Genomic DNA, 24036 nt, shown 5'->3' with positions numbered 1-24036 from the left:
GCCGGGGAGCCAGCCCGAGGGGACCGGGGCCGCCACGCCTGACCACGCCGGGGAGCCAGCCCGAGGGGACCGGGGCCGCCACGCCTGACCACGCCGGGGAGCCAGCCCGAGGGACCGGGTCCTCCAAGGGGAGGATACAGCAGGGCAGGAGCCCTGTGGTTTGCCGCCGTCCGCCCCGCCGCCTCCACTGATGGTACTGTTGGGGCTCCGAGGACGTAGCCCTTGGAGGGGGGGCTCTGTCAGGATTACCTGCAGCTGGGCTCCACACCTGACTCAAATCCTGACGCCCCATAAATGCCGGAAGTTTCCGCCCCTTCTGGGTCTCTGGCATTTTCGTGAACTCTCTGCACGAACTTGACCTGGTTTAGTTTTATGTGTTTTGAGTTCTGGCAATCGCCACACGCCTACGGGTTTGTTTCAGTTCTTTATTTACGTTAACCTGTTTTCGGCCACCGCGCCATTGTTTCTTTGTATTTCGTTATTGTTTGTTATAATAAAACCCCTTCCCAGTATGTCAAACCTCTGCGCTTCCTTCCCCCGTAAGTCCGTAGTCGTGACAAAAACACATTTGGTGTTTGCTTGTGTCTTTGACATATATTTATTTTTTTTTTTATCTGAAACATTCATATGTTATAAACATGGAAAAAAGTAAAAAATCTGAGAGGGAGCAAACATTTTTGCTAGTTTTGCAAGTCAGTTTTCAGATGCGCTCTGACCACATATCATCACTAGATTACACCAAAGTACTATTCTTAGGCATCACACTACTTTAAAAGATAAAATTTCAGTAATTTATTATTCAGTAAATTTCAACCATCTGTCCTTCAAAAATGCTAATTTTTCAAAGACTTAAACAAATTAGCCAGATGTTTTGAGGTATTTCAGAGTGTGGATGTTTCTATTGCTTTATTTTTGTTATCTCTGTATATAAGTCTCTTGTGTATGTTATACTCTATAAATCAATAAAAATACACTTGACATTATTTCACAGTATAGATTTCATGTGGGACTATTGCTGCTTTATTAATTGTCACTCCAATGAACTTCTGCTAAGCAATATACCAAGGAAAATTAAAGGAAGCATGCAAATCATATTATAATACATGTCTAATTGGGACGTACTGCTGCTAAATTTTTTTTAATAGTGGAGAGACGAACAACTTTGAGCTCAGTGATTTTTACTTTTTCGTCTGACCATAAGTACTCCATGGAGAGCAGCTTGGTGGGTTTGTTGTAAATGAAGTACCAGTTGAGGTGGCTCTCCTCCTGCCACACTGCTTCAATGTCTTTCCCTTTGTCAATGACAAGGTGCTCCTCGCATGTTCCAGTCAATTTATACACCTCATCAATAAGACCACCAAACACTGCTCCTCCATAATAAAAGTCCCCCTCATCTGCATGAACATAGGCAAGAGACTCAGGTCTGCGCTCGTATGGAAAACTGTCACGACTTGCTTGGTAGAACCAGGGATGAATAACCGCTACCAGGTTTCCTAACGCCTCTGCACCCCAGTGGTTATCGAACCTCATGTCCACATCCAGGCAGAATATGAAGCTGGCCTCTTTGCGAATCTGCTCTTCAATGGCCTTTCGTATAAAACTCATCCTTTGAAGGGAAATTTCTTGCCAGCGGTTGAATGCAGGCACTCGGAGAGACCAGAGGGATCTCCCAGCAGCCAGAGTTACAGCTGGAATGTTTTCTGGTTGGTCAGTAAAGATGTAATAATTGATGTTGTATCCCACCATGTAATGCTTCTCTGCGCTCTCCAAAAAGTCTTTCAGGTATGTAATGTATCTGCAAAACACATACAAAACATGTCCTTAAACCACTTCATTCATTAAATATAACTTTCTGTCTTACATTTATCAAGATGTTACTGAGCACTGTTTTCGAACTGGCACTTACCGCAGTCCTATGCACTACACGTGAGGCTGGTTTACTAGTGTAAGGTAAGGCTTTTTTTAATGATGTATGTGCATAGCTGGCAATCATTACTCTCCTACCATTTAAACCTATATTTGTCATCTGTTGTAGTAATCTTCATCTAAATAAGAAAGTATAGCATCACATTACACAAGAACTGCAGTCTTGGAGATCTCATGGCCATGCAAGCAATCACAACTTGTTGCTAAAGTTGCAGAAATTTTTTTTTATGCTTCAACATACTGCCTGGTGTCATTGTGACCACATAATCAATGTTATTAATTACCCAGTTAATATTTATTATGTTATGGTTGAGTGGTAGGGTTATAACAATTCAATATGATTCACAATTCTATGAATTAAAATTCTATGAATTAAAACGATGCAAGGTATCAAAAATGCAACTTAAATTGAATGTTATATTTAAAAAATAATTAAAAACTGTTTAATACAAAAAAAACTAACTAAATAAAGATAAAATAAAATCCAATATTGCACTGAGGTGGCTGCAGAGTATGTCTTTGCTTTTCACACCCCGAGCCATGACAGTTGCGATAAGCTAGAAACAGCGGCATTTTGCCACACCATAGGTCACATAGGTCACCATAGGTCACATATGAGCGCGGCCTAAAGCGACTTTTTTACCGAAGTCTCCAGAGCTGCTGCTGGTACGTTTCTCTTCATTGTTCACATGCAGTATTGGGTGTTACACAAGGAAGCATGTAGAGAATCAGATGACAGACTCAACGTTTTTAATTTCTTTGTGGGAAAAATGTTTATCCTACAAACTCTATTAATATGTAAGAAGCAGTTCTGTGAAAAAAAAATGAAATGCTTGTGCAGAGATCCTTACTTTCCGACAGCAAAAACTGTGGTTGCTATAGTGACATTCAGAGGCTTGTATATTCCGTCAATGACAGCTGAGTCAAATGTCCCCTCCCATACGATAGGGGCCAACCAGGAAGTCACTGTCAGAACATCTCCTCTCCTGCAGAAAGAAAGAAAAAAAACTGTAAAACTGCATGCATTCCCATTTATTCCCATTGAGGTGACTGGTGATTTGGCATATGCTCACCCAGGTGGCATCAGCTGAAGCTTCATGGCTTTTAAACTTTGAAAACAAACCAGTCTTAATGTAACCAGCTTTATAAGAATATGCAATAAAAGAGAATAGATTAGGATGCTAGTTACTTACCCTTCTGGACTCAAGACCTTTGTGGGAATGTGAGTCAAAGTCTTAGACAAACCAACACCATGTTGGAGGAGAACTTTACTCCTTTCACTGTGTTGGGAAAATATAATATAAAAAATAGAAATCAGCATAAAATTGTGTGACGATAAATTACATATGGTTAATGGCATGATTTTGTCCTTATACTGCACCTATAAAGTTCATACAGAAGCCACAGTGACCTACAAGATAACAACAAATGGAAATTGAATCAGGAAGCTACTTTGTTTACCCATTAACAGAACTATAAATAACAAATTTAACATTTTATGTATTATTAGAAAATATAAGAGGATTTTCAATAGTCCATTTATAACAATTTGCTACCAAAAAACTGCTTGAAGAAGTATATTTTCATGATTTATATAGGTAAAATTAAGCCTGCTGAGTGATCAGCTCAAATTAACAGAAATAAATGACATTCTCTACATAAGAAATTTAAATTTAACAGGAAAACAATTAACTTACCCCAGTATCCATACTGTGTATGCCAAACATTTTATATAGTTCATTTTCTATAAAAAAAAAATAGAATGTACATTTTGTACCATGTGAATTTTTGTTTATCTTGTTGCACAAATTGCTCACCTTGGTTGTTAATGGCTAATTTATATATTAAAGTCCAAGGGTAAATGAGGGAAGAATGTGCTCCTGAGATGCACTCTTCTGGTTACCCCACAGTTAGACTGACCATTCCAGTTCCGGTATGGTTTTAAATAACTCTTTCTGAACCTGTCTTCCGTGAATAACTAGGTATTTTGCGGTGAGTAATTCAACGTTACATTTAATTTTATCATGTAATTTTATAACAAGAAAAATTGCAATTGTAATCTCTCATATTTCTGTAGAAAAAGGTGTTTTTCATATTGTGTACAAAACCTTGCAATATGCTTCTCGCATTTTCATTCGGAGTAGGAAAAGGATAATTTTTTTGTTTCCTCAAATTCGATGCACAAACGCTACAAGACCCGAGTTCCTTGCTGCTGAAACAGCCATATGCAGCTGAAAAGTATGAGAACTGAAAAGTCAGATAGCAAAACATAATTTTTACTAAGATGTTACAAGGTGACAATATTTTCCACACTTGGAATTTATAAGTAAGAGAGGGTTGTCTTTATGTATTCTAATTTCCATCACAACTGATGGCTCTCCAGCAATGGTTGGTTACATTAGTGGGTTCACTGCATTGTGCAAAAAATGCAAAAGTTTCCTTAACTTCCTTAATTATCATTGTTTAATTCACCAGCAATCATAAATAGCATGAATTTCTATTTTTCAGGTGAAAATACTTTCAAATACAGGACTGTAATATCAACAGTACAATATGTTACTGGTGATACACTTTAAAATATATACAGTGTAATTCTGGCAAATCTAGTTGCCTGAAGTTTATTACTGATATTTCAGTAAGTATTGTTCTCCTTTAATATACTGTACAGGCCAAAAGTTTGGACACACCTTCTTTATTCATTGTGTTTTCTTTATTTTCATGACCATGACCATTTGGTAGATTCTCACGGAAGGCATCAAAACTATGAATGAACACATGTGGAGTTATGTACTATATTCTAGTTTCTTCAAAATAGCCGCCCTTTGCTCTGATTACTGCTTTGCACACTCTTGGCATTCTCTCGATGAGCTTCAAGAGGTCTTCACTTGAAATGGTTTTCCAACAGTCTTGAAGGAGTTCCCAGAGGTGTTTAGCACTTGATAGGTCCAGCTCACCCCAAACCATCTCGATTGGGTTCATGTCCGGTGACTGTGGAGGTCAGGTCTCCACTTTTTGTTAAGTACATAACTCCACATGTGTTCATTCATAGTTTTACTTTACTTTACTTTACTTGGCAGAAGTTTTTATCCAAAGCAACTTACACGGAGAAGACACCAGCAATTCTCATCCATAGGTTGTGAGTTACAAAACTATGAGCTCTGATAAGGCCTAACTTGTCAATGCTATGCTTGTCAATGCTATGGAATTGTTAAGTGCTAGACGATTATTATTATTTTTTCTTTTGTGAGTATGTGTGTGTGTGTGCGTGCGTGTTAGACTCGTTTGAAATACTTTTTAAACAAGTGAGTTTTCAAATGTTTCTTTAAGGTGGTGATAGTCTCGGCTAGTCGAATGGAGGAGGGCAAGTCATTCCACCAGCCAGGGACAATAAAGGAGAATAGATTCGATTGGGATTGGAGGCCCCGTGAAGAGGGAATTTTTTGTCTCATTTCATTTGCAGAATCCTTCTGTCTCATTTCGTTTGTTTTGATGCCTTCAGTAAGAATCTACCAATGTAAATGGTCATGAAAATAAAGAAAACACATAAAATGAGAAGGTGTGTCGAAACTTTTGGCCTGTACTGTATAGTCTTATAAAGTCTGTTACATTAAGATAATTTTTTCCCTAAAGTTTCAAAGCCGTGAATTGTCAACTGATACCACCCGGGTGAGTGGCAAATCACCTCTTAACTCAAAATCCCTGGAATGCATGAAAATGTACACAAGACTGTCATTTATTTTAATTATGTGGGTCTGTTTTTTAAGAATCTGTTTCTTCTCCTAGTTCCTGTTTGACCTCTTTTTTTTTAATAAATGTCAGTAATTTTAATGTTTCAGACAAAAGTGTGCAATTTGTCATGTCTACGGACTTACGAGGGAAGGAAGCGCAGAGGTTTGACATACTGGGAAGGGGTTTTATTTATAAACAAACAATAACGAAATACAAATAAACAATGGCGCGGTGGCCGAAAACGATTTAACTTAAATAAAGAACTGAAACTAACCCGTAGGCGTGTGGCGATTGCCAGAACTCAAAACGCATGAAACAAAACCAGGTCAAGTTCGTGCAGAGTCCACGAAAATGCCAGAGACCCAGAAAGGGAAACTTCCGGCATTTATGGGGCGTCAGGATTGGAGTCAGGTGTGGAGCACAGCTGCAGACAATCCTGACACAATTACTGCAGGGTCCTATGAACTGAGAACCTCTTTGAAATTTTCTGGGGTTTCCTTTAATATGCAAATGACAGTCTATTGTTTTGTAATATTAACAGTAAAATGTGTAGTAAGGGGTACACTTTAAAATAACATTACAATGTCCTATAAATCGTGCTGTGTGTAGTTAACGGCAATTAATAGGGATTTTTATAATGTAGATTACAGTGAATGAGTAATTATTGATTTTACCGTATATATCTGAAAACACCATTGTGATGCACCCTCTCTGCAATGGAAAAGAGGAAACAAGAACATAAAGATATTACTGATTTTACATCTACAAGTATTATTTTTAAATTGATATTTAGATTTAAAAAATGGTTGCATTAAGATTAGTTTACATACTACACACACACACAGAACACCGTGCACCATTCACACACTGTGACACGGACAGTTTAACAAGACCAGACCCATAACACTGGTGCAGGCACTCCTTGAAAGAAGGGAATGCAGGTGTATGGGATCGGGAAGGGGCATGGCCAGCAATTGCTGATTGCTAGTCCCCAGGATGCCATGGAGGATTGTTGCAACCAGAAAGGCGTCCCATATGCTTAAGATGCTGCAGTAATTGCATACATTTGTCTGAAACATTAAAATTACTAACAATTATGGCAAAACAAACAGGTCAAAAGAGAAGAAGAAATGAATTCTTTAAAAACACACACATAATTAAAATAAAAGACAGTCTTGCATGCATTTCAGGTATTTTAAGTGGTGATTTGGCAAGTGCATGCCAAGAGGGTTGGGTTAAGTGTCCTGCTATTGGACACAATGTTAGTAAGCTGGATTTGAACCTAGGTTTGCTGATTCATAGGCGAGCATGTTAACCGCTAAGCTACTACCACCCATTCTTGAATGTTAAATATTTGATTTAACAGGTGGTTTAAAACTGTATGATCTTACAGTAAAATGAGGTCTGAAGTCTGACCTTGTTGTGGTTGTTACATTACTTTTCTTAAATTAATTAATTCTAATGATGTTAATTAATTTTTAACATTATCACAGGACCGGTCAGGGGGTGCATACGAAGACATGCTGAAACAGTCTGGAGAAGCAGGAGATACAGGAGGGCTGATGTTCGGGTAGGCGAGAGAGGACTGGAGGCTGTGGGTGGCTGGCTGGGGTGAGAGAGTGCAGCAGCAGGCGCTGGCCTGGAGAACCAAACAGCAGCGGCAGAAGCACACGGTGTGATAGAAAGTTTGTTTATTACCATGGCTGGTGCACCAGTTCAGCACAGCTTAGATCTTTCCATGTTCCACCTCACCTGATTCAACTCAAGAAGTGGGTGATAAGGAGTACAGAGTTGAATCAGGTGTGATGAATAAATGGTGTTAGTGACCCCTGCTCTATTCATTTTTAATTTATATTAATTGCATTTCATTTTGTCAGACTCAAAAAAAAAGGGAAAGTGTATGCTCTGTTTATTGAACATAATCTTTCTTCATTAATCTCAATTCAAACAACTTTAATTCCCTTTCAGTAACACCAAGATAGTTGCTGTTACTCACTTGTCAGGGCAACATGTTTGGTTACAGCTAAATCCTTGTGAGTTCTCAAATCCTAAATCCTTCAGAGTCTTGAATGCATTTTGAGAGGCAAAACCTTTGTAAAGTCCATGTCCTCGATGATGGAAGGAAGTGGGGAAGTTAACGGAGACTTGGTGTAATCGGATTGGTGGCAGTGGTACCTTGCTCAAGGGAATGCGGTTTGGGATTTGAACCCGCAACCTTCCAATCATGAGTCCGCTAGGCCACCACATACTCCAATGTATGAATTATAAGTGATTGGCAACATTGAGCTTACTGCAAGAGCTGTTTTTGTACCCTCTAGGTACAAAATGTTGTCATTTAGATAGTGTGGCACCACTGTGGTAATATCTATATGTCAGGGACATATAGATATTAATTAAAGAGTCCCTGTCCCTGACACTGTACACAACCCCTCAGTGACGTTGGTCATCACATTCTAATGTATACAATTATGATCTGCACACATTTTTGGTAGAATGGTCAAAGAAACTTTCAGAATTGCAATCTTTTGTGATGATGAATGGGCAAAATGGCTACAATTTGTTTATAGGGAAACACTACAACAAAGATAACAAAGATAGTGTTCCTGTTCACCATGACCTGTTTGTGTTTGACTAGCTCTTGGGAGTGCAAAGGAAATGCCTAGAAAGTGGCCCTTCGGGCATTCTTCTGCATACTGCCTTAATTAATCAATAGTCAATCAGTCAAACTTTATATATACTGCATTACAGGAAAAAAGACATAGATTGAAAACTGAGAACAGGAACTGAGAAACTGTAATTAATTTGCATACATTTTAGGAAGTGGTAGCAGCCTGTAGCAGTAAGACACTCACCTATAAGCCAAAAGACCACAAAGTCACAGGTTCAGACCCCACTTAATACTATTGAGTCCCTGATTGTCTCCAGGGGGACTGTCTGATTGTAAGTTGCTCTGGATAAGGGTATTTCCTAAAATGCCATTTATGTAAGAATGTAAAAATCTGAGCTTGAACAGTGACATTTGCATTTTTTGTTTAAAATTTGACCAATTTACATTTGTGGCATCAATGAAGTAATCAGCTCTGGTTCACTATGAATACTATGAATCATTTTATCCACTCTGTTGTAGTTTTCTTAGATAAGTAAGATTTTAAGAACGTTAGTCTAAGTATTCTCTGAAGAGGAGGTCTTAATCTGCTGTTTGAAAAAGACCTCAAGGGGAAGTTCATTCCACCACCTAGGGGCCAAGACAGAGAAGACTCTAGATTAGAGTCTTCCTCATACCTTCAGAGGTGGAGGGACCAGATGAGCAGTACTGAGGGGTTGGAGAATGTGAGATGTATACTTGCTCCAGAGATGTGGCCACTGTTTCTGTTTGTTCTCTTCAAGGCACTGAATTAAACACGCAGACCACCTCCAGAGTCCAATGAAGAGACCACCAGATGAAACCTAGTTCCTAGCACTGAACTGCTGATGTGCCAACTCATCGTGAAATGTACCAGAGGGTCACCACAGCCACCACCATCGTAACAGCTAAAGCTTCAGGGATCTTCAAATGGACCAGTAGCATTATAATGGACATGCAGTGTAGGCCATGACTACTAAACAACTCTGCACTGACATCAATCATCAGTTTTTCCTTGTGTGCAGAAGGGTCAAGTGTGGAGGGTAGTAGCCTAGTGGGTAACACACTCGCCTATGAACCAGAAGACCCGGGTTCGAATCCCACTTACTACCTAAATTGCTCCAGGGAGACTGTCCCTGCAATACTGATTGTAAGTCGCTCTGGATAAGGGCGTCTGATAAATGCTGTAAATGTAAATGTGTCAACTGTAGGACCCGGTAAAGCCCATTGAGACATAATGTATGTGATTCTGGGCTATATAAGAAATAAATGTTGATGTTGTCCTGGGGCTCACCTAGAGGTTCATGAAGCATTGAAGTGAAGTGATTGAGATAAGATAAGATTAGTGCCACAAGTGGGAAATTGCATTTAATAGGGCAGAAAGTGGATAGAAACAGAAGTAAATAGCAGCAAAAAATAAATATGTATACGTATATATCGACAAATTTACTGCCACTGAAGGAGCTGCTCAGTGCTGTCAGAGTTTCCTGCATGGGGTGGGAGATGTTGTCCAACAGGGATGACAGCCACCATTCTCCTGTCACTCACCACCTCCACTGGGTCCAGAGGGCATCCTAGAACAGAGCTGGCCCTCCGGATCAGCCTGTTCAGTCTCTTTCTGTCCCCAGCAGAGATGCTGCTGCCCCAGCAGACCACACCGTAAAAGATGGCTGATGCCACTACAGAGTCATAAAAAGTCTTTAGGAGTGGCCCCTGTACACCAAAAGACCTGAGCCTCCGCAGCAGGTACAGCCTGCTCTGCCCTTTTTTGTAGGGAGCATTTGTGTTATGAGTCCAGTCCAGTTTATTGTTCAGATGAACCCCAAGTTACTTGTAGCTCTCCACAGCCTCAATGTCCATTCCCTGGACATTCAGTGGTTGCAGTGGAGCATGTTTGTGCCAGCGGAAGTCTACCACCAGCTCCTTGGTTTTTCCAGTGTTTATCTGGAGGTAGTTCTGCTGGCACCAGTCCACAAAACACTGCAGCACAGCACACGGTGACACAGGGAAATGTGTACTCTGCTTTTAACCATCACCCTTGGTGAGCCGTGGGCAGCCATGACAGGTGAGCAGACATGCTGAAACATGTCTGTGTGGGGACTGTGCTTTGCTCAGTAGCACCTTGGTGGCTCGGGATTCGAACCAGCAATCTTCTGATTACGGGGCCGCTTCCAAAGGTTTTTTTTTACCCCTTTTGTATGAATAGGTTTTTTACAGTTAACTGTAAACCGTCATACATTATCTTGGCCTCCCGCACAGTAGGTGGCGCCATGCGCCAATTCCTCCCGTAGCGTCACGCCGATCACAGGAAGAAGCCCGATACCCACAATCCCCTGCGAGTGTCCCTGGCGTCTGGCAGCTTGTGAGCTGGTGTCAAACACAAGGTGACTTCTTTTTTTTTTCTTCTTCTTTTCCGCCTTTGTTCGTCTCTCGCGGTGTTATTTTGCGTATTTTGGTTCGGTGTGCAGTGGCGGGTAGTTTAGGACGTGTTAGTCTGGCGGGCTTCGGTTGTTGGCACGTTGGCTAATGTTGAAATACTTCTCCGACTGGCGTTCATTAAGGAGATCGTTTTCCCACTCGCGTTTTGTAAAATTGTCCTTTGAGATGTAATTAAACGTCCCTCTGATCTGACATGAATGGCGTGACGGCCTCCAATTCGTTGGATTCTTTCTCTACGCATTTCGTGGTGATGTGCTTTGTAAAAATGCGACTTAACAAAAGTCGTAAGCAAACCATGTCCGACATTGCACGGGGAAAAAAAGGTTCTTTAAGTTTGTTCTCTCCAATTTTTCACTTTGTGGTGGTGCGGCTAAACGCCCTGAGTAGCAGATGGCGCCATTTCACTCTCGTCTTGTATCCTTACTTAACTCATTTACTTTTACAATATTTACAAAAGAAAAGTATAATTCGAGAATTGTAATGAGTTTATAAATAGTCGTGTTATATTTTTTCATTAGCTGTTCCAATAATAATAATCATTCATTGGCTGCTCTCCAATCCCCTGCAGAATGGCTCTTGGCAGGTTCTTCCAGCTGTCCTCTCTCCTCCGCTCGGCGGTGGCCGGGACTCTGCGACGGAATATTGGCATCTCTGCTGTGGTGTTCAACCGAGCCAAGGACATGGACCCGATACAGAAGTTGTTCCTTGACAAGATCCGTGACTACAACACCAAGAGCAAGTGTGTGCACTTGGTTTTCCTGAAAGCACATATCACAAGCATGGCAATATAAAGAACCCATTTGTTTCACCGGGTCAGGCAATTTAAATTATTGTCAAATTATTATTGCTTTTTTTGTGTGTGTGCAGGTCCTCAGGCGGCGTAGTAGATGCTGGTCCCAGCTATCAGAAGAACCTGAACGAGGAACTCGGCAAGCTACAGAGGCTGTTTGGTGGTGGAGAACTCACCAAATTCCCTGAATTCAAATTCCCAGGTCAGCTTTTTGTGTTTTGCAGATCACTTAATTTAATTTGTGCCCTGAAATTTGATTCCAGACTTAAGTATGTTATAGTTATGTTCTTTGTATTACCTTGTTTGACAGTAAATTCTGGCAACCAGGTGCAGGCATTGACTTTGTTCTGTGTTTCTCTTGCAGAGCCTAAACTGGACGAATCAGCCAAGTAATTCAGCCCAGCTCTATTCCTCTCTGTCTGTGTGCAGTATCACTGGATTGCGTTATTTAATAAATGGACTAAAAAGGTTGTACGCCATTGTATATTTTTGTGTGTAATATTCATGGTTGCTTGTCAGAACATTTTCTTTAGGAAAGAAGTGATCGTGTGTACAAAAATTCCTTTAATAGTAATGAAGCATACAGAAATTCGTCCATACAATTATGCATTCATACTGATAGGAAAAAAACAGCTCATAAACGCTAACAGATAAGAAAATAATTCCAATTATATACAGGAGATCACTACTCAGAATAAGGCACTGAGAATAGTGTGTAAGAAGAGCAGTTTATATGCAGCGTTGTGCTATGATTGCAGATTGGTGCCTATTTGTGACAGCTTTTAATGAAAACTTTATAAATTATTGAAACTGGATTTTACAATATGCAAAACTATTTAACTATTCTTCCCTTTCAGTGAAATAATAATAAAACTGAACATTTATGTACAAAGTTATTTTAAAGCGTCTAAAAACACCTCAAAAATAAAACGTCACATTATCAGCCTGAAGCAAGCTAATCCCAAACAGTGTTCGGACTGCATTTCAGGACTGTTACTGTCACTTAAGGCTTTTTTTCTGCAGTGAGATGTGAACTTATGTTCGATTTCAATTTATAGTTTTTTTTTTTTTTGGAACAATCTCACATTAGAACAACAAATTGCTTGGCGTATGTTTGTGATCTTGAGAAAGGAATCGTCGTTCCGACGTTTGTCCAGTAGGGAGAGCTGCAGCGCTTTGGCCCGCCGATCCACTCAGATCCAGTGTTCTGTCGCGCAGTGTGTCTTTGAAGGGGATTCTTTTCTTCAGAGCATGAAAGAGCGAGTGTGCTTGAAGTCTTGTTTCTTTAAAAAAGAAAAAACAGACAAAACATTCAGTACAACACACCCCATATGATCAGGTAATGTGCAAGCACACAATATAATAATGATGGCACCGTGGTGCCTTCCAACTGTTTCTGCTGCACTGCAGTCGTGACTACTCTGATTAACACGTGGGATTTGCCCGTCAGCGTTTGTTTAAGCAAATGATGGCATTTCTTTTATCCTTAGTAAACTGGTTAGGATTAGCGGGTATTAAAAAGACTTGATAGAAGGCGGTCAAAGGTGAAACACTTACATCTTCTGGAGCGTGACTGTAATGTGTGTTTCTGAAATGAAAGAGGGGGAAAAAATTAATAAAGGCAGTGTCTTGCATCTTGTTTGTGAATTAATTTAAACTAGTCCTGAGTTACAATGCACTGGGGCTAAAACTGATCCCGGCCCCCTCCAGAACAGTTCACAGCATTTACGTGTGGACAGTAATGTGGAGTCACTACCACACACATCCCAGGCAGCTCAGGGAAAGGACGAGCGTTTTGACATGTCAGCATAAGCTGATGAATCTGACTAGACGGGGCGTCATTTTAAGAAGGGGGGGGGTGGGCATCACAGAGTGTAGCTGAATGTGGTCCAGGAAGAAGAAATCCTTCTTATCTCTGCCAGCAATACAAATCGAAGTGGTTCCTGGACCAGTTTTATTCACTCTGACTCACATATCCTCAGTTCTGTGGAGATTCTGGCTGCTGATGTGCGCTGCGCCGTGGCACTGGGGGATCCAGAATGACCTGAAAAATGTAGGGGGTGCACTGGATCATGGGTCAAAGGTCATGGTCATATAGTCATCGCACTGAGTGCTACCATGCAGAGGATCACAGCAACTGCACCACAACAGGCAAGCCAGTCCCACTCTGAAGCCAATGGGATGGTGATTTTTACATGGTGAGTCGGGAAGAGTGCATTCTGAGAGGGAGATCATTTGATTGGTCCTATCCATAAGCTGCCTGCTTCCAGTGTAGCGTCGACCCCCAAATTCATGCACACATACATACACAAATATGCATGCATAACAATTTATGAGGTTAAAAAAATAATCACAGGCCTAGGCCAAGTTCACACAACTGTCTTTAGTGTTTGATCATTTAGTGTGATGGAAAAGCATCCACTAAAAACCAGAGGGGAAATTGTCTTACCTTCCTCTGTGTCCTGGAAGAGTGAAAAGGAAACAGAAATATATATTAATAATCACAGAAAAATGGCATGACTGAAGGTTTGAAAATAGAATGCTTTGTGACTGGTTTGAGGCAGATAGACAGCTTTGTGAAGAGGGAGAGACAGAGAGACTCTGAGGAACCAGGCAGGCAGTTATTTTAATCAGCAGAGAGTGAAGGGCGGGATGGCAACAGAAATGAAGATGTGCCAGACAGACTTACTGCTGAAGAAGCCGTGTCGCTGGGCATACCACGCCGCCAGGGCACAAACGGAAATGATAAGGCAGATGACCACCACTCCTGCAATGATCCCTGGGACATTCAGGTCATCTGGAATTGGGCGACAATGAAAATGATCAGAAACAGTTCTAGGTTTTATTGGTTCGGGGCCAAGGATTGATGAATTTCCATTAATTTTTCAAAATGAGCAGACATGAATAACTAGTCAGCTAAACCAAGATGCACTTTGGTGGGTGGTTGGTAGTAGACTAATGAATAACACAGTCACCTATGAACCAACTCAATCCCACCAAAACTGAACTAATATTCATTCCAGCAGATTCTTCACCACATCAGGATCTTGCTTTTTACCTGGACAACTCGCAGCTCTCTCCTTCTGCAACAGCCCACAAGCTTGGCGTAACAATAGACAACCAACTTTCCTTCTCAACTCACATCAGCAATCTTTCCCGCTCATGTAGATTCCTTCTCTACAATATCAGACGAATCCGCCATTATCTGTCAACCCAGGCCACCCAGATACTGGTTCAGTCCTTAGTAACCTCACGACTGGACTACTGTATCTCCCTTCTAGCTGGTCTGCCACTATGTACCATCCGACCTCTACAACTCATACAAAATGCAGCAGCACGACTGATCTTCAACCTTCCCAAATTCTCCCACACCACCCCTCTGCTACGTTCCCTTCACTGGCTCCCAGTAGCTGCACGCATCAGGTTCAAAATACTGATGCTGGCCTACAAAGCCAAACATGGAGTAGCATGTACCATCCTACCTCACAGCCCTTATTACACCTCGCACTGCACCTCTTATACTCCGAGCCTCCAGTTCTGCTCGCCTGGTCTCTCCATCTCTGAAGGTAAAAGGAAAACATTCATCTAGACTCTTCTCCGTCTTGGCCCCTCGGTGGTGGAATGAACTTCCCCTCGAGGTCAGAACAGCTCAGTCACTGAGCACCTTCAAACGGCAGCTCAAGGCCTTCATCTTTAAAGAATATTTAGATTAAATTGTAATTTTCTTGTTGTCGAACTTTGTGTACAGAATCTACAACAAGAGTGAATAAAATAGATGTATTCATAGTTGGGGTCCTAGTGAACCGGAATTGATCTCTTCATCGATGGTAACTTGAAATCACGATGTAAGTCGCTCTGGATAAGGGCGTCTGCCAAATGCCGTAAATGTAAATGTAAACCACAGGTTCAAAACCCACCACACTGTGTCCCTGAGCAAGACACTGTCCCTGTAAGTACTGATTGTAAGTCGCTGTGGGTAAGGGCGTCTGCTAAATGCAGATGTTCTGTGTCATAAAAATAGGTGTCACCACAGACACAGAATTCATCCCCAGCCTGCGACAATGACTGATCTGTTCCAGGCGTGAGCAGAACCGTGTTTTCAGACTGAGCATTGACTTCCAGACTGTGATCACGCAGATAAGTTCTCAGGTAACGTAGTGTAGTGCCCCCTTTAGGTCTACAGCTCTCAGTGAGATATCTGTGAATGAGCCCTGTGGTCAGCTGTAGTTGAAATACAGTGGTCTTGAATTTCACACCACATTAGAAACATTGCTGTGTAATATGTGCTCATACGTGCACAGACTCACCAATCTGCATGTGGTTCCCCTTACAGCTCTTCGGCGGCCCGACTCGGTTTCTGGCCTCACAGTGGTACAGTCCAGTGTCCGCCCTACTTACTGATTTAAACAACTGATTGAGAGATATATATATAAAAAGAGAGAGTTATTATTCAGTGACGTTGGATTGGGATATTCTTTATCAAGTAGGAAAATATGTATATTATATACAAGTCATCTCCTAAACCACTAACTCACTAACTCAATGCTCAGCCTAACTCCATATTCCTGTCGAGCATTTTGGATACTGCTGTATCTACCGCGCTCATGTTCTGATGCTTCTTCACTTGCAATTCGCTTTGGATCAACAATTCTGTCATGTACTGATTGGCAGATCCTCATTTTGGGATGATTTAACCCTCTCCTATGCATAAGTGTAGCCCAAGCTCTAATCTCCCTCATAAAGCTCCAAATGTGATCTTTGTTGTAATCATCTCAACAGACCTCCTCCCTACCTAACTATACAGATATATTGCTTAATTCAGACATTCGGACAATGACCATTATGCCCTTTTTCTGAGTGGTGTAGTCTATGTGTATGTGTGGTAGTAGCCTAGTGGGTAACACAATCGCCTATGAACCAGAAGACCCAGGTTCAAACCCCACTTACTACCATTGTGTCCCTGAGCAAGACACTTAACCCTAAAATTGCTCCGGGGGGACTGTCCCTGTAACTACTGATTGTAAGTCGCTCTGGATAAGGGCGTCTGATAAATACTGTAAATGTAAATGTAAATGTAATTCCTCACCAGAACACCAGTGTTCTTGTCCGCAGTGTAGGAGGCATTGAGCTGCCGTTGCAGAGGCATCTTATCTTTGTACCAGGTGTAGGTGGCAGCGGGCACACTGTGGTGATCCCTGCAGTGCAGCTCCACCGCCGAGCCCGTCACGGCGGAGCTTGGGATTTCGCAGGACGGGGTGTGGGGCGGCACTGGGTCGCAACAGCGGCAGGAAAAGCGGGAGACATAACAAGAAGGATAAATTTGACATGGAAGTCCAAGGGGTCGCATTCCTCCATGAAAATAATTGCGAGCAGCAGAATGTACCGTCTTACACTACAGCACGTGCTTGAGTGGGCATTGAACATTATGCGGAAAATCCAATGCATTTGATTTACAATACAGGAAAGTGAAGTGAAAGTGAAGTGATTGTCATTGTGCACAGCACACGATGACACAACGAAATGTGTCCACTGCTTTTAACAATCACCCTTGGTGAGCAGTGGGCAGCCATGACCGGCACCCGGGGAGCAGTGTGTGGGGACGGGACCTCAGTGGCACCTTGCACCTCAGTGGCACCTCTGGATTCGAACCGGCAACCTTCTGATTACGGGGCCGCTTCCTTAACCAGTAGGCCACCACAGCCAAGGCCTGACTCCGGAGGGAGTCTGTTGTCATCGTTGTCATCGTTGTCGCCCTGACTGCATGTATACCTGTTGGTATGTGTAAAATGCAGTCCTATCGTGTGTAGTCTTTGCCAGGTTGTTGTGTGGGAATGTTTGTGTTATGTCTTGTATTTTGTATGCCGTTGTAAGTAAATACTCAGTCCTTCCTGATCTGTCCTGTTCCTGGCACCGTCGTGACAGAAAGATATTCTGCTCTCTGACCTCAGTGTATCTAGAACACCGACAGTTCCATTTTTCTAGGCTGTTCGCAGGACTTTAACCAGAAAAAAGATCCTCCTATCACACAGTTCCACAGGACAATTTGACAATTTTAAGAAAGAGACACAACTATGATGGCAACAATAAAGAAGCTGTCATGATCCGGTTCAGCAGGGGTTACTCTGTGTCCGGAGTTTCATGTCAGAATCAGAATCAGAATCAAAATCGTATTTATTGGCCAAGTAAGTGCAAGCACATATAAGGAATTTGATTCCGGTAGATGGTGTCTCTCATTGTACAAGTTGTGGAATTTGTTTGTGCTGTTTATAAATAACTAAATAATATAAATAAATAATATTCATCATGTGCGATGTTTTCTGATCGTGTTCACCTGTTGTATAATTATGTGAGTGCATAAAGCTGCCTGGTTGTGTCTGTTCACCGCCGGGTCATTGTTTGGTGATGTTTGACATGTCCTGTGTACCACATATTAAACCCCAGTCTCGTGACGTAGTGAGTATGCATCCTTCTTCCTCGCCATGTCCAGCCATCGTGACAGAGACATTTATACCCCTACAAACACCAGTGGTTTTCAAGGACTACCGAAAATATGTCCTGCAAGATTTCACACTTTATAAATTACTGTTAATATTATAAATTATGGACACACTAATGTATAAGCTGTATATCAGTATCTTTCAATGTCAGCCAATCAGCAAAATGGCTGATATTTTGGATGTCTGGATGGATGTTTTGCAAGAAACCCTCACTGCTAATGGACAGCCCTCATTGGCATCTCTACTTATGTTTCTACTTCTCAGTCCCTCCAGTTTTTCATGCAAAATCAGCATATATACAGCATATAAGATGCATAATTTCATCCTACTGCATAATTTTTGCAAAAATTACCCATAATGTTACAACTGCTTTTCCATCACACTAAATGATCAAACACTAAAGACAGTTGTGTGAACTTGGCCTAGGCCTGTTGATGGCTGTATTTTCCATGCACGAAAACACTGCTGTCACTTTTACATCGTTTTAATCAGTAATGGCCAGCACAAAGAAGAGAGACAAGTCCCATTAAGGGTGACCAGATGTCTTCTTTTCCCTGGACATGTTCTCTTTCGTCACTTCATGAGCATCTCTCATAAAATTCAGTCTACATGACTATTCTCTTCCACTCCAAGAGATAAGTGAGCACAGTTGAGCAAGGGAGCAAGGAATGCAATTCAGGCAATATATTTGTCTGCCTGTCAATTTTGTTTTTCTCTCATTTGTCTTAATAGGCATATGTAGACCTTGGATGGGTTTACCAATTTTCTGAGAAAACACACCACAAAATCTGTGGTTTTATTTGCAAAAAATCCTGAGGGAACTGATTTATGAACTTTTTTTTTTTTTTTTTTTGGTACTATGAAGGGTTTACAATATTAATTTCTTCAAATTTGTATGACTGAATTTGTTCAAAGATAATGAATGACAAAGTGAATGTGAAGAGCTGAAAGACTTTTTAACAATGAAGATTGTTCTTTGCTTCCCTGGAGAGACACATGAAAAAAACACATGAAGACAGCCCAGCCTACCCAGCACCACAAGGGTGACGTTGGTCTCTCCCAGGGTGATGGAGTCCAAGGGGGCGCTGACCTCACAGCGATACTCCCCAGCATCTTCCTGGGTCACTCTCGCCAGGGTCACCGATGCTCCATCAATCTTTGCACGACCCTCAAAGGGACCTGGGAATGAACAGAAAAGAGAGAGAGTCTAGCCGAGCCTGTAAAGACATTTTAAACTAGGTGACCAATTCAGCTGCAAGTTCGAGCCCCACATACTACTAAACTGGGAGACAATATATGTATGTATGCACTACAGAAGTATGGCATTGCACTACAGAAATTGCACTACAGCTGTGGTCGGATTAATGAATAATATATTTTGATGTAACCGTTTTAATTTCATAATACTCTGTGAAAAGAAGAAACATATTCCAACAACACACTGGAATATATCATACAAAATGCACTGTTATGTTATATATGAAACAAGTCACCTCGGAACTTCCCATCATAGTACACAAAGGATGTATCCTTTCCTTTCTTCTTCCATTCTATTCGAGGGTTTCTGTCTTCCTGTGTTCTGTACAGACAGGAAAGGTACGCCTCTAAAAAGACAGATGAAAGCTACAACGGTGCAGTTGAAGAATGGATGATTAATGGAGGATTAGTTTGTCCTTGTCACTTACCCCCATTTTCATGTGCTTCAACAACAGGCCGGTCGGTGGTGACCACGACTGGAGCACAAGGGGACACTTTAAAAAAAAAAAAGTTGTTTTTTATTACTTTAATTTGTACACATTTGTGCAGATATTACAGTCATATCATGACTACTGATTGACAGTACCAAAATCACAGTCAGAACGCAGATGGATGCAACAGCTGGAAACAAAGCAGGAGTCTAGGACACAGAGGCAAACTTTGACCCTGACATTCAGCAGGCACCGCTGGGAGGGGCGGTGTGTGTGCAGCAGAATTCCACCTTCCTGTAGGGCACAGGAAGTGGCTGCAGCCCTTCCTCCCTGCTGATTGGAGCAGGAGAACCATTGTTTTTCGTCATTCTTCTGTCAGTAAGTCCCCATTAAATGACCCAGTGTGTATTTTGGGGGAAGGGAAATCAAAGCTGAGTGAGATAAGAAATCCACGCATGAATCTTGTTTAAAAACATCAGACGATTTCTGACTATTGTTACAAAAGTGAACACTATGGTTACTTACTAGTAAGAAGAATATCAACAAACCAAAATATTTCATTTTTTGTGGCAGTAAATGTTTTCTTGAAAAATGCTGTGAGTTCTTCTGTAGGGCTGCCAAAATGAATGCATTAATCATTAAAGTAAATTAATGCAATTAACACAGCTGCAGGGTTTTTTTTAACCTGTGTAGGGGCTGACCTATGACAAGAATGTGACATTCATCCAAGCCAGAGACAATCCCACCAGAGGACATTTATGATGCCCATCCCATTTACATTATTTTCAAATGGAGACAAACACAGGATGCAAATTTTACAGACATGCAGAGAGTGGAAATCAGGTTCGACCATATGAAAATATTTAAACACATAGTACCATGTGACATGTAATTCACAGTGTTTTTACACAATGCCTGTTCTAATGAAGATAGTCTTTGTCCCAGTTTTGAATGTGTGTTATGGTTTTACTTAATTACTACAGCTATTTTTCAATAAAGTGGTGTGCAGTTCATGTATTAATTTGGCAATTTCATGCTAATATGGAACAATAATTCCCACTGTGTTTATGTAAACACAATACATGGTAGGTAAAAGAGATCATGTTGTTAAAATAGAACTTCCGTCTTATTCTGTTAAACAATGGGAGCATTTTTATGCACTGGTATATAAATAAACTATACTGAGAGATCCTCCGCCTTGCCCTCAAAAGGAGAGGAAAGTACTACAATTTTCATAAAACATCAGAATTTGCTTCAGAAGTTCTAGAACTCAACTATTTAAAACTATTTCACCCTACATCCATGGGAAAAAGTTTCACTTAAAATGCATGTCATTTTAACCTTGTTACATATTCGTAGACAGGGCACAGAGGAAGGGCAGGCTGTGATTGGCCCTTTGTGTCTCCCTTTGGTCGCCCAGCCTTGGTCCTTCTCGACAGTAATGAAGTGTTATCAGCGAACTGCAGCTGTGCATCAGGCCCTGGCCTTGCACAGGCCATCTTATCGTCCCTCGCCGGGCACTGAGAGAAGCTGACGAGCGAAAGAGACGAGAAGAAAGAGAGAGCTGTGCCGTCGCTGAGGCAACCCTCCCTTCCTCATTTCGGACAGTGCGGCCGCTCTGAAGAGACACACTGTGTCATTTTTTTTGGTATTATCAGCAACACAGGGAGCTGCCACGCAGGAACAATAGGACAAAGCAAATCATTACTAATTATTACAGGGAATCTTACAAATTATTACTGTGAATCTGTACAGAAGAGCAATATTATAAGAACGATCCCTCAAGTAAAATTTATAGGCAAAATATAGAGACAACAGGCATATATGGATGGTATGTGTTACAGAACGACACAGCACAGGAATGAGAAAATGTCCATCCAAGACCCTTGCGACATTTTTTAAGTGGCATATGGTCAAATTAATTGAATGCCAGTGAAACAGCAGCTCATCAAGCGAAGCTGGCGAAACCATCTGTCTCTTCATGTTTTTCTGTGTGGTCACATGACCCCCCCCCCCTCCAGGATTTTGACAGGTGTGATTACATGTGGTCACTTTTCTTCAGGAACCTTATGCGTTTGTTGGTATTTTGGACTTCCAAATAACCAATGCAATAATCATGTGAGTTAAACGTTATACCATTTTGTAAAAAGTACTTTACTTTACTTGAATTTTCTTGGCAGACACTTTTATCCAAAGCGACTTACAAGAAAAAGACACTAGCAATTCACTTGTGTTGTTAAGGGCTAGACCATTTTTTATTTTGTGTGAGTGTGTGCGTGTGTTAGACTCATGTGAAAAGTGCTATAAAAGAATGTTGTCTAATCCTGTGTTTAACTAAATGATTAATACACGGATATTTAATACATGAATCATTAATCTCACATATTAAAAAACTTGCCAGAGCACCTCCAGACAGGAAAACGGAACATGGGAACCTATGTTTCCAGTTTATTACAGAGCATCTGTCTGATAAATGCATGGGGGATGCATGCGGGTGTAGGGTGTAGGTCAGGGCTGAATGAGGATGTTTGTGTGCAACTGAGAATGTGAGTGTCTTCTGATATTTCTCTGTGTGTGTGTCTGTGGGTGTAATCTCTCACCCCCGTGGAGAACAAAGCCCCACTGTGTGCGTGTAACCCTGCCCTGCTCTGGAGGAACAGCTGGCTCTGCCGGGTGTTGCTCTCCAGGCCCAAAGAGAGCCCCACCTCCGCCCCCCTACAGAGCCAAGCACGACCACCACAAACACTCATTCAGGGCCTAACCTAACACTCAAATGACACCGTTCGTCACACACAGTCGCAAAAGTGAAGCCTAGTGAAGACATCCAGGTCCTCAAAAGCAAGACTTTTGGCTACACAGCCTGCTCCAGCCTGGTCTTCGTAATGTCCATAGGGGATATCTGTCGGAGTTTCTGTTTACTTTTTTTATTACAAGTGCATCCTGATTAAAATGATATATTATCTGACTACATCTGCCCATCTGCCTGTACGTCAGATACAGGCAGATGGGCACACAAATCCTACACCACCACCCAACCCATCACAACAAATGTCTACATTCATATCGGTCACACTGCACACTCTCAATTACACTAGTCATAACAGCTGCCTTGTGATTCAGGCATGTTCCACAAATATATACCCCAACACAGATGCTAAAACATCACACACACACACACACCAAATATTGCCTCTTTCCAAAGGGTGGAGCAGTGAACCGGCACATGGTGTGCGTGGACCATTTTCCCATCTAGATCCCCAAAGAAACAATCAGCAGGAACTGCACATGCACATGCACGGCACGCACACACACACACACACACACACACACAATGGGATTACAAATGACCTTTCACCTTGCTGTTTCTCATCCTTAAAAATATCGCTGAAGACCAACGTCACACAAAGCACGACGAAGTCACTTCTCGCTGTTTATCTTCTGGTGACATTTAATCTACTTAAGATTCTAAATACAGTATTATTGGACGTTGGTTTTTCTTTTTGAGAGGATGCTGTCCAGCCAGTGTCAACATCACACACTACCACGGGTAAGCCGTCACCAAAGTTAGATTCTGCTGATTGGCTGCGCGGTCTAATCCCCTCTCTATTTCTGTTTGGAGTCTTAGGGCTCATCGAGACGTCGAGCTACAAACAAACACACGTTTACATACTCGATCTTTTTTTTTGTAATTGTTGGGAGGATCGGTGTAAAAAAAAAAAAAAAAAAGCGTCGAAATAATTCGGGATCTGGCAACACGACGCCCTGCGCACATAACGACTGGAAGACGAGTTGTATAGTCACGTGTGAGAAAAGTTCAGAGGAATTCCATCATTTTGCATAAATGTTTTGCGCTATGGTGCTTCATATATATTTTTTCTCTGGGAAGTTGTAACAAACCGCAGGGAATTTACTGTCCACGCGGTCGCCGACGTGAAGAAGTGAAGATGCGACTCTACTCACGCAGCATCAGTAGTAAAAAAGCCCCGCGCAGCAGCAGCGTTGGCGGCGGCGAACTTCTCTCCATGCCGGGGGTCTCCATCTCTGGCTTCTGGAGGGTCTCCTCGCCGTCGCGCCTGTTTTCGGTGTGGATGGTGAATCCTGCGCTCCGCTCCTCACTGCGCCCAAGCTTGGAAGTTGGGGAGGAGGAGGAAAGGTTGGGTTGGGGGGGGGGGGGGGGGGGGGTATTGTGGGGTGCAGCCAGGGGTGGGGTGGGTGAATTTGCCCCCTAACGGGACATCGTGCTGAAATATGTAAACTAAATACAATATATGTACTAAGTATATAAACTGGCTGTTACGTTAAACTAATGTTACAGCAGCGTTCTGGTAACGTTGCATTACGGGA

At 41.8% G+C, this 24036-nt stretch overlaps 3 protein-coding genes across 4 annotated transcripts; 1 reads left to right on the top strand and 2 right to left on the bottom strand.

Moving 5' to 3' along the window:
* Nucleotides 1-1107: 1107 nt before the first annotated feature.
* On the bottom strand, nt 1108-3320 carry LOC114765173 (globoside alpha-1,3-N-acetylgalactosaminyltransferase 1-like). The gene is made up of 5 exons (XM_028955259.1): nt 3308-3320; nt 3120-3206; nt 3000-3035; nt 2778-2912; nt 1108-1795 (listed from the first exon to the last, which is right to left on the bottom strand). The coding sequence occupies exons 3-5, from the start codon at nt 3023-3025 to the stop codon at nt 1108-1110; spliced, it is 849 nt and encodes a 282-aa protein (XP_028811092.1). The 5' UTR covers nt 3026-3035; nt 3120-3206; nt 3308-3320.
* A 7255-nt stretch (nt 3321-10575) lies between these two features.
* atp5pf (ATP synthase peripheral stalk subunit F6) lies at nt 10576-11981 on the top strand. The gene is made up of 4 exons (XM_028954492.1): nt 10576-10662; nt 11286-11456; nt 11585-11709; nt 11872-11981. Exons 2-4 carry the CDS (start codon nt 11287-11289, stop codon nt 11898-11900), a joined length of 324 nt encoding a protein of 107 aa, XP_028810325.1. The 5' UTR covers nt 10576-10662; nt 11286; the 3' UTR covers nt 11901-11981.
* Nucleotides 11982-12051: 70 nt separating this feature from the next.
* Nucleotides 12052-23828, bottom strand: jam2a (junctional adhesion molecule 2a). Of its 2 annotated transcripts, XM_028954490.1 has the most exons (11): nt 23653-23828; nt 19690-19755; nt 19498-19608; nt 19034-19183; nt 16594-16775; nt 15815-15917; nt 14197-14304; nt 13957-13969; nt 13480-13551; nt 13065-13095; nt 12052-12790 (listed from the first exon to the last, which is right to left on the bottom strand). In XM_028954490.1, exons 1-11 carry the CDS (start codon nt 23729-23731, stop codon nt 12752-12754), a joined length of 954 nt encoding a protein of 317 aa, XP_028810323.1. In that variant the 5' UTR covers nt 23732-23828; the 3' UTR covers nt 12052-12751. The 2 variants fall into 2 exon arrangements, with proteins under 2 accessions (XP_028810323.1, XP_028810324.1); XM_028954491.1 differs by lacking the exon at nt 13480-13551.
* Between the last annotated feature and the right edge of the window lie 208 nt (nt 23829-24036).

Source organism: Denticeps clupeoides, chromosome 15 (assembly GCF_900700375.1).
Source record: "Denticeps clupeoides chromosome 15, fDenClu1.1, whole genome shotgun sequence".
NCBI classification, from domain to species: domain Eukaryota; kingdom Metazoa; phylum Chordata; class Actinopteri; order Clupeiformes; family Denticipitidae; genus Denticeps; species Denticeps clupeoides.
The sequence above is the reverse complement of the archived record's forward strand: the minus strand, read 5'-3'. Positions and strand labels throughout refer to the sequence as shown.

Bases quoted from the DNA above. Each gene is read 5' to 3' on its own strand.
- LOC114765173 (XM_028955259.1), bottom strand. From the start codon at position 3,025: ATGAAGCTTCAGCTGATGCCACCTGG. The intron at 2,913-2,999 runs GTGAGCATATGC...TTCTTTCTGCAG, and splicing joins CTTCAGCTGATGCCACCTGG to GAGAGGAGATGTTCTGACAG. The intron at 1,796-2,777 runs GTAAGGATCTCT...TGTGTTTTGCAG, and splicing joins ACAGTTTTTGCTGTCGGAAA to ATACATTACATACCTGAAAG.
- atp5pf (XM_028954492.1), top strand. From the start codon at position 11,287: ATGGCTCTTGGCAGGTTCTTCCAGCTGTCCTCTCTCCTCCGCTCGGCG. The intron at 11,457-11,584 runs GTGTGTGCACTT...GTGTGTGTGCAG, and splicing joins GACTACAACACCAAGAGCAA to GTCCTCAGGCGGCGTAGTAG. The intron at 11,710-11,871 runs GTCAGCTTTTTG...TTTCTCTTGCAG, and splicing joins CCCTGAATTCAAATTCCCAG to AGCCTAAACTGGACGAATCA.
- jam2a (XM_028954490.1), bottom strand. From the start codon at position 23,731: ATGGAGACCCCCGGCATGGAGAGAAGTTCGCCGCCGCCAACGCTGCTG. The intron at 15,918-16,593 runs GTGAGGAATTAC...TCTCTCAATCAG, and splicing joins ACAAGAACACTGGTGTTCTG to TTGTTTAAATCAGTAAGTAG. The intron at 12,791-13,064 runs GTAAGTGTTTCA...TCTTTTTTAAAG, and splicing joins ACAGTCACGCTCCAGAAGAT to AAACAAGACTTCAAGCACAC.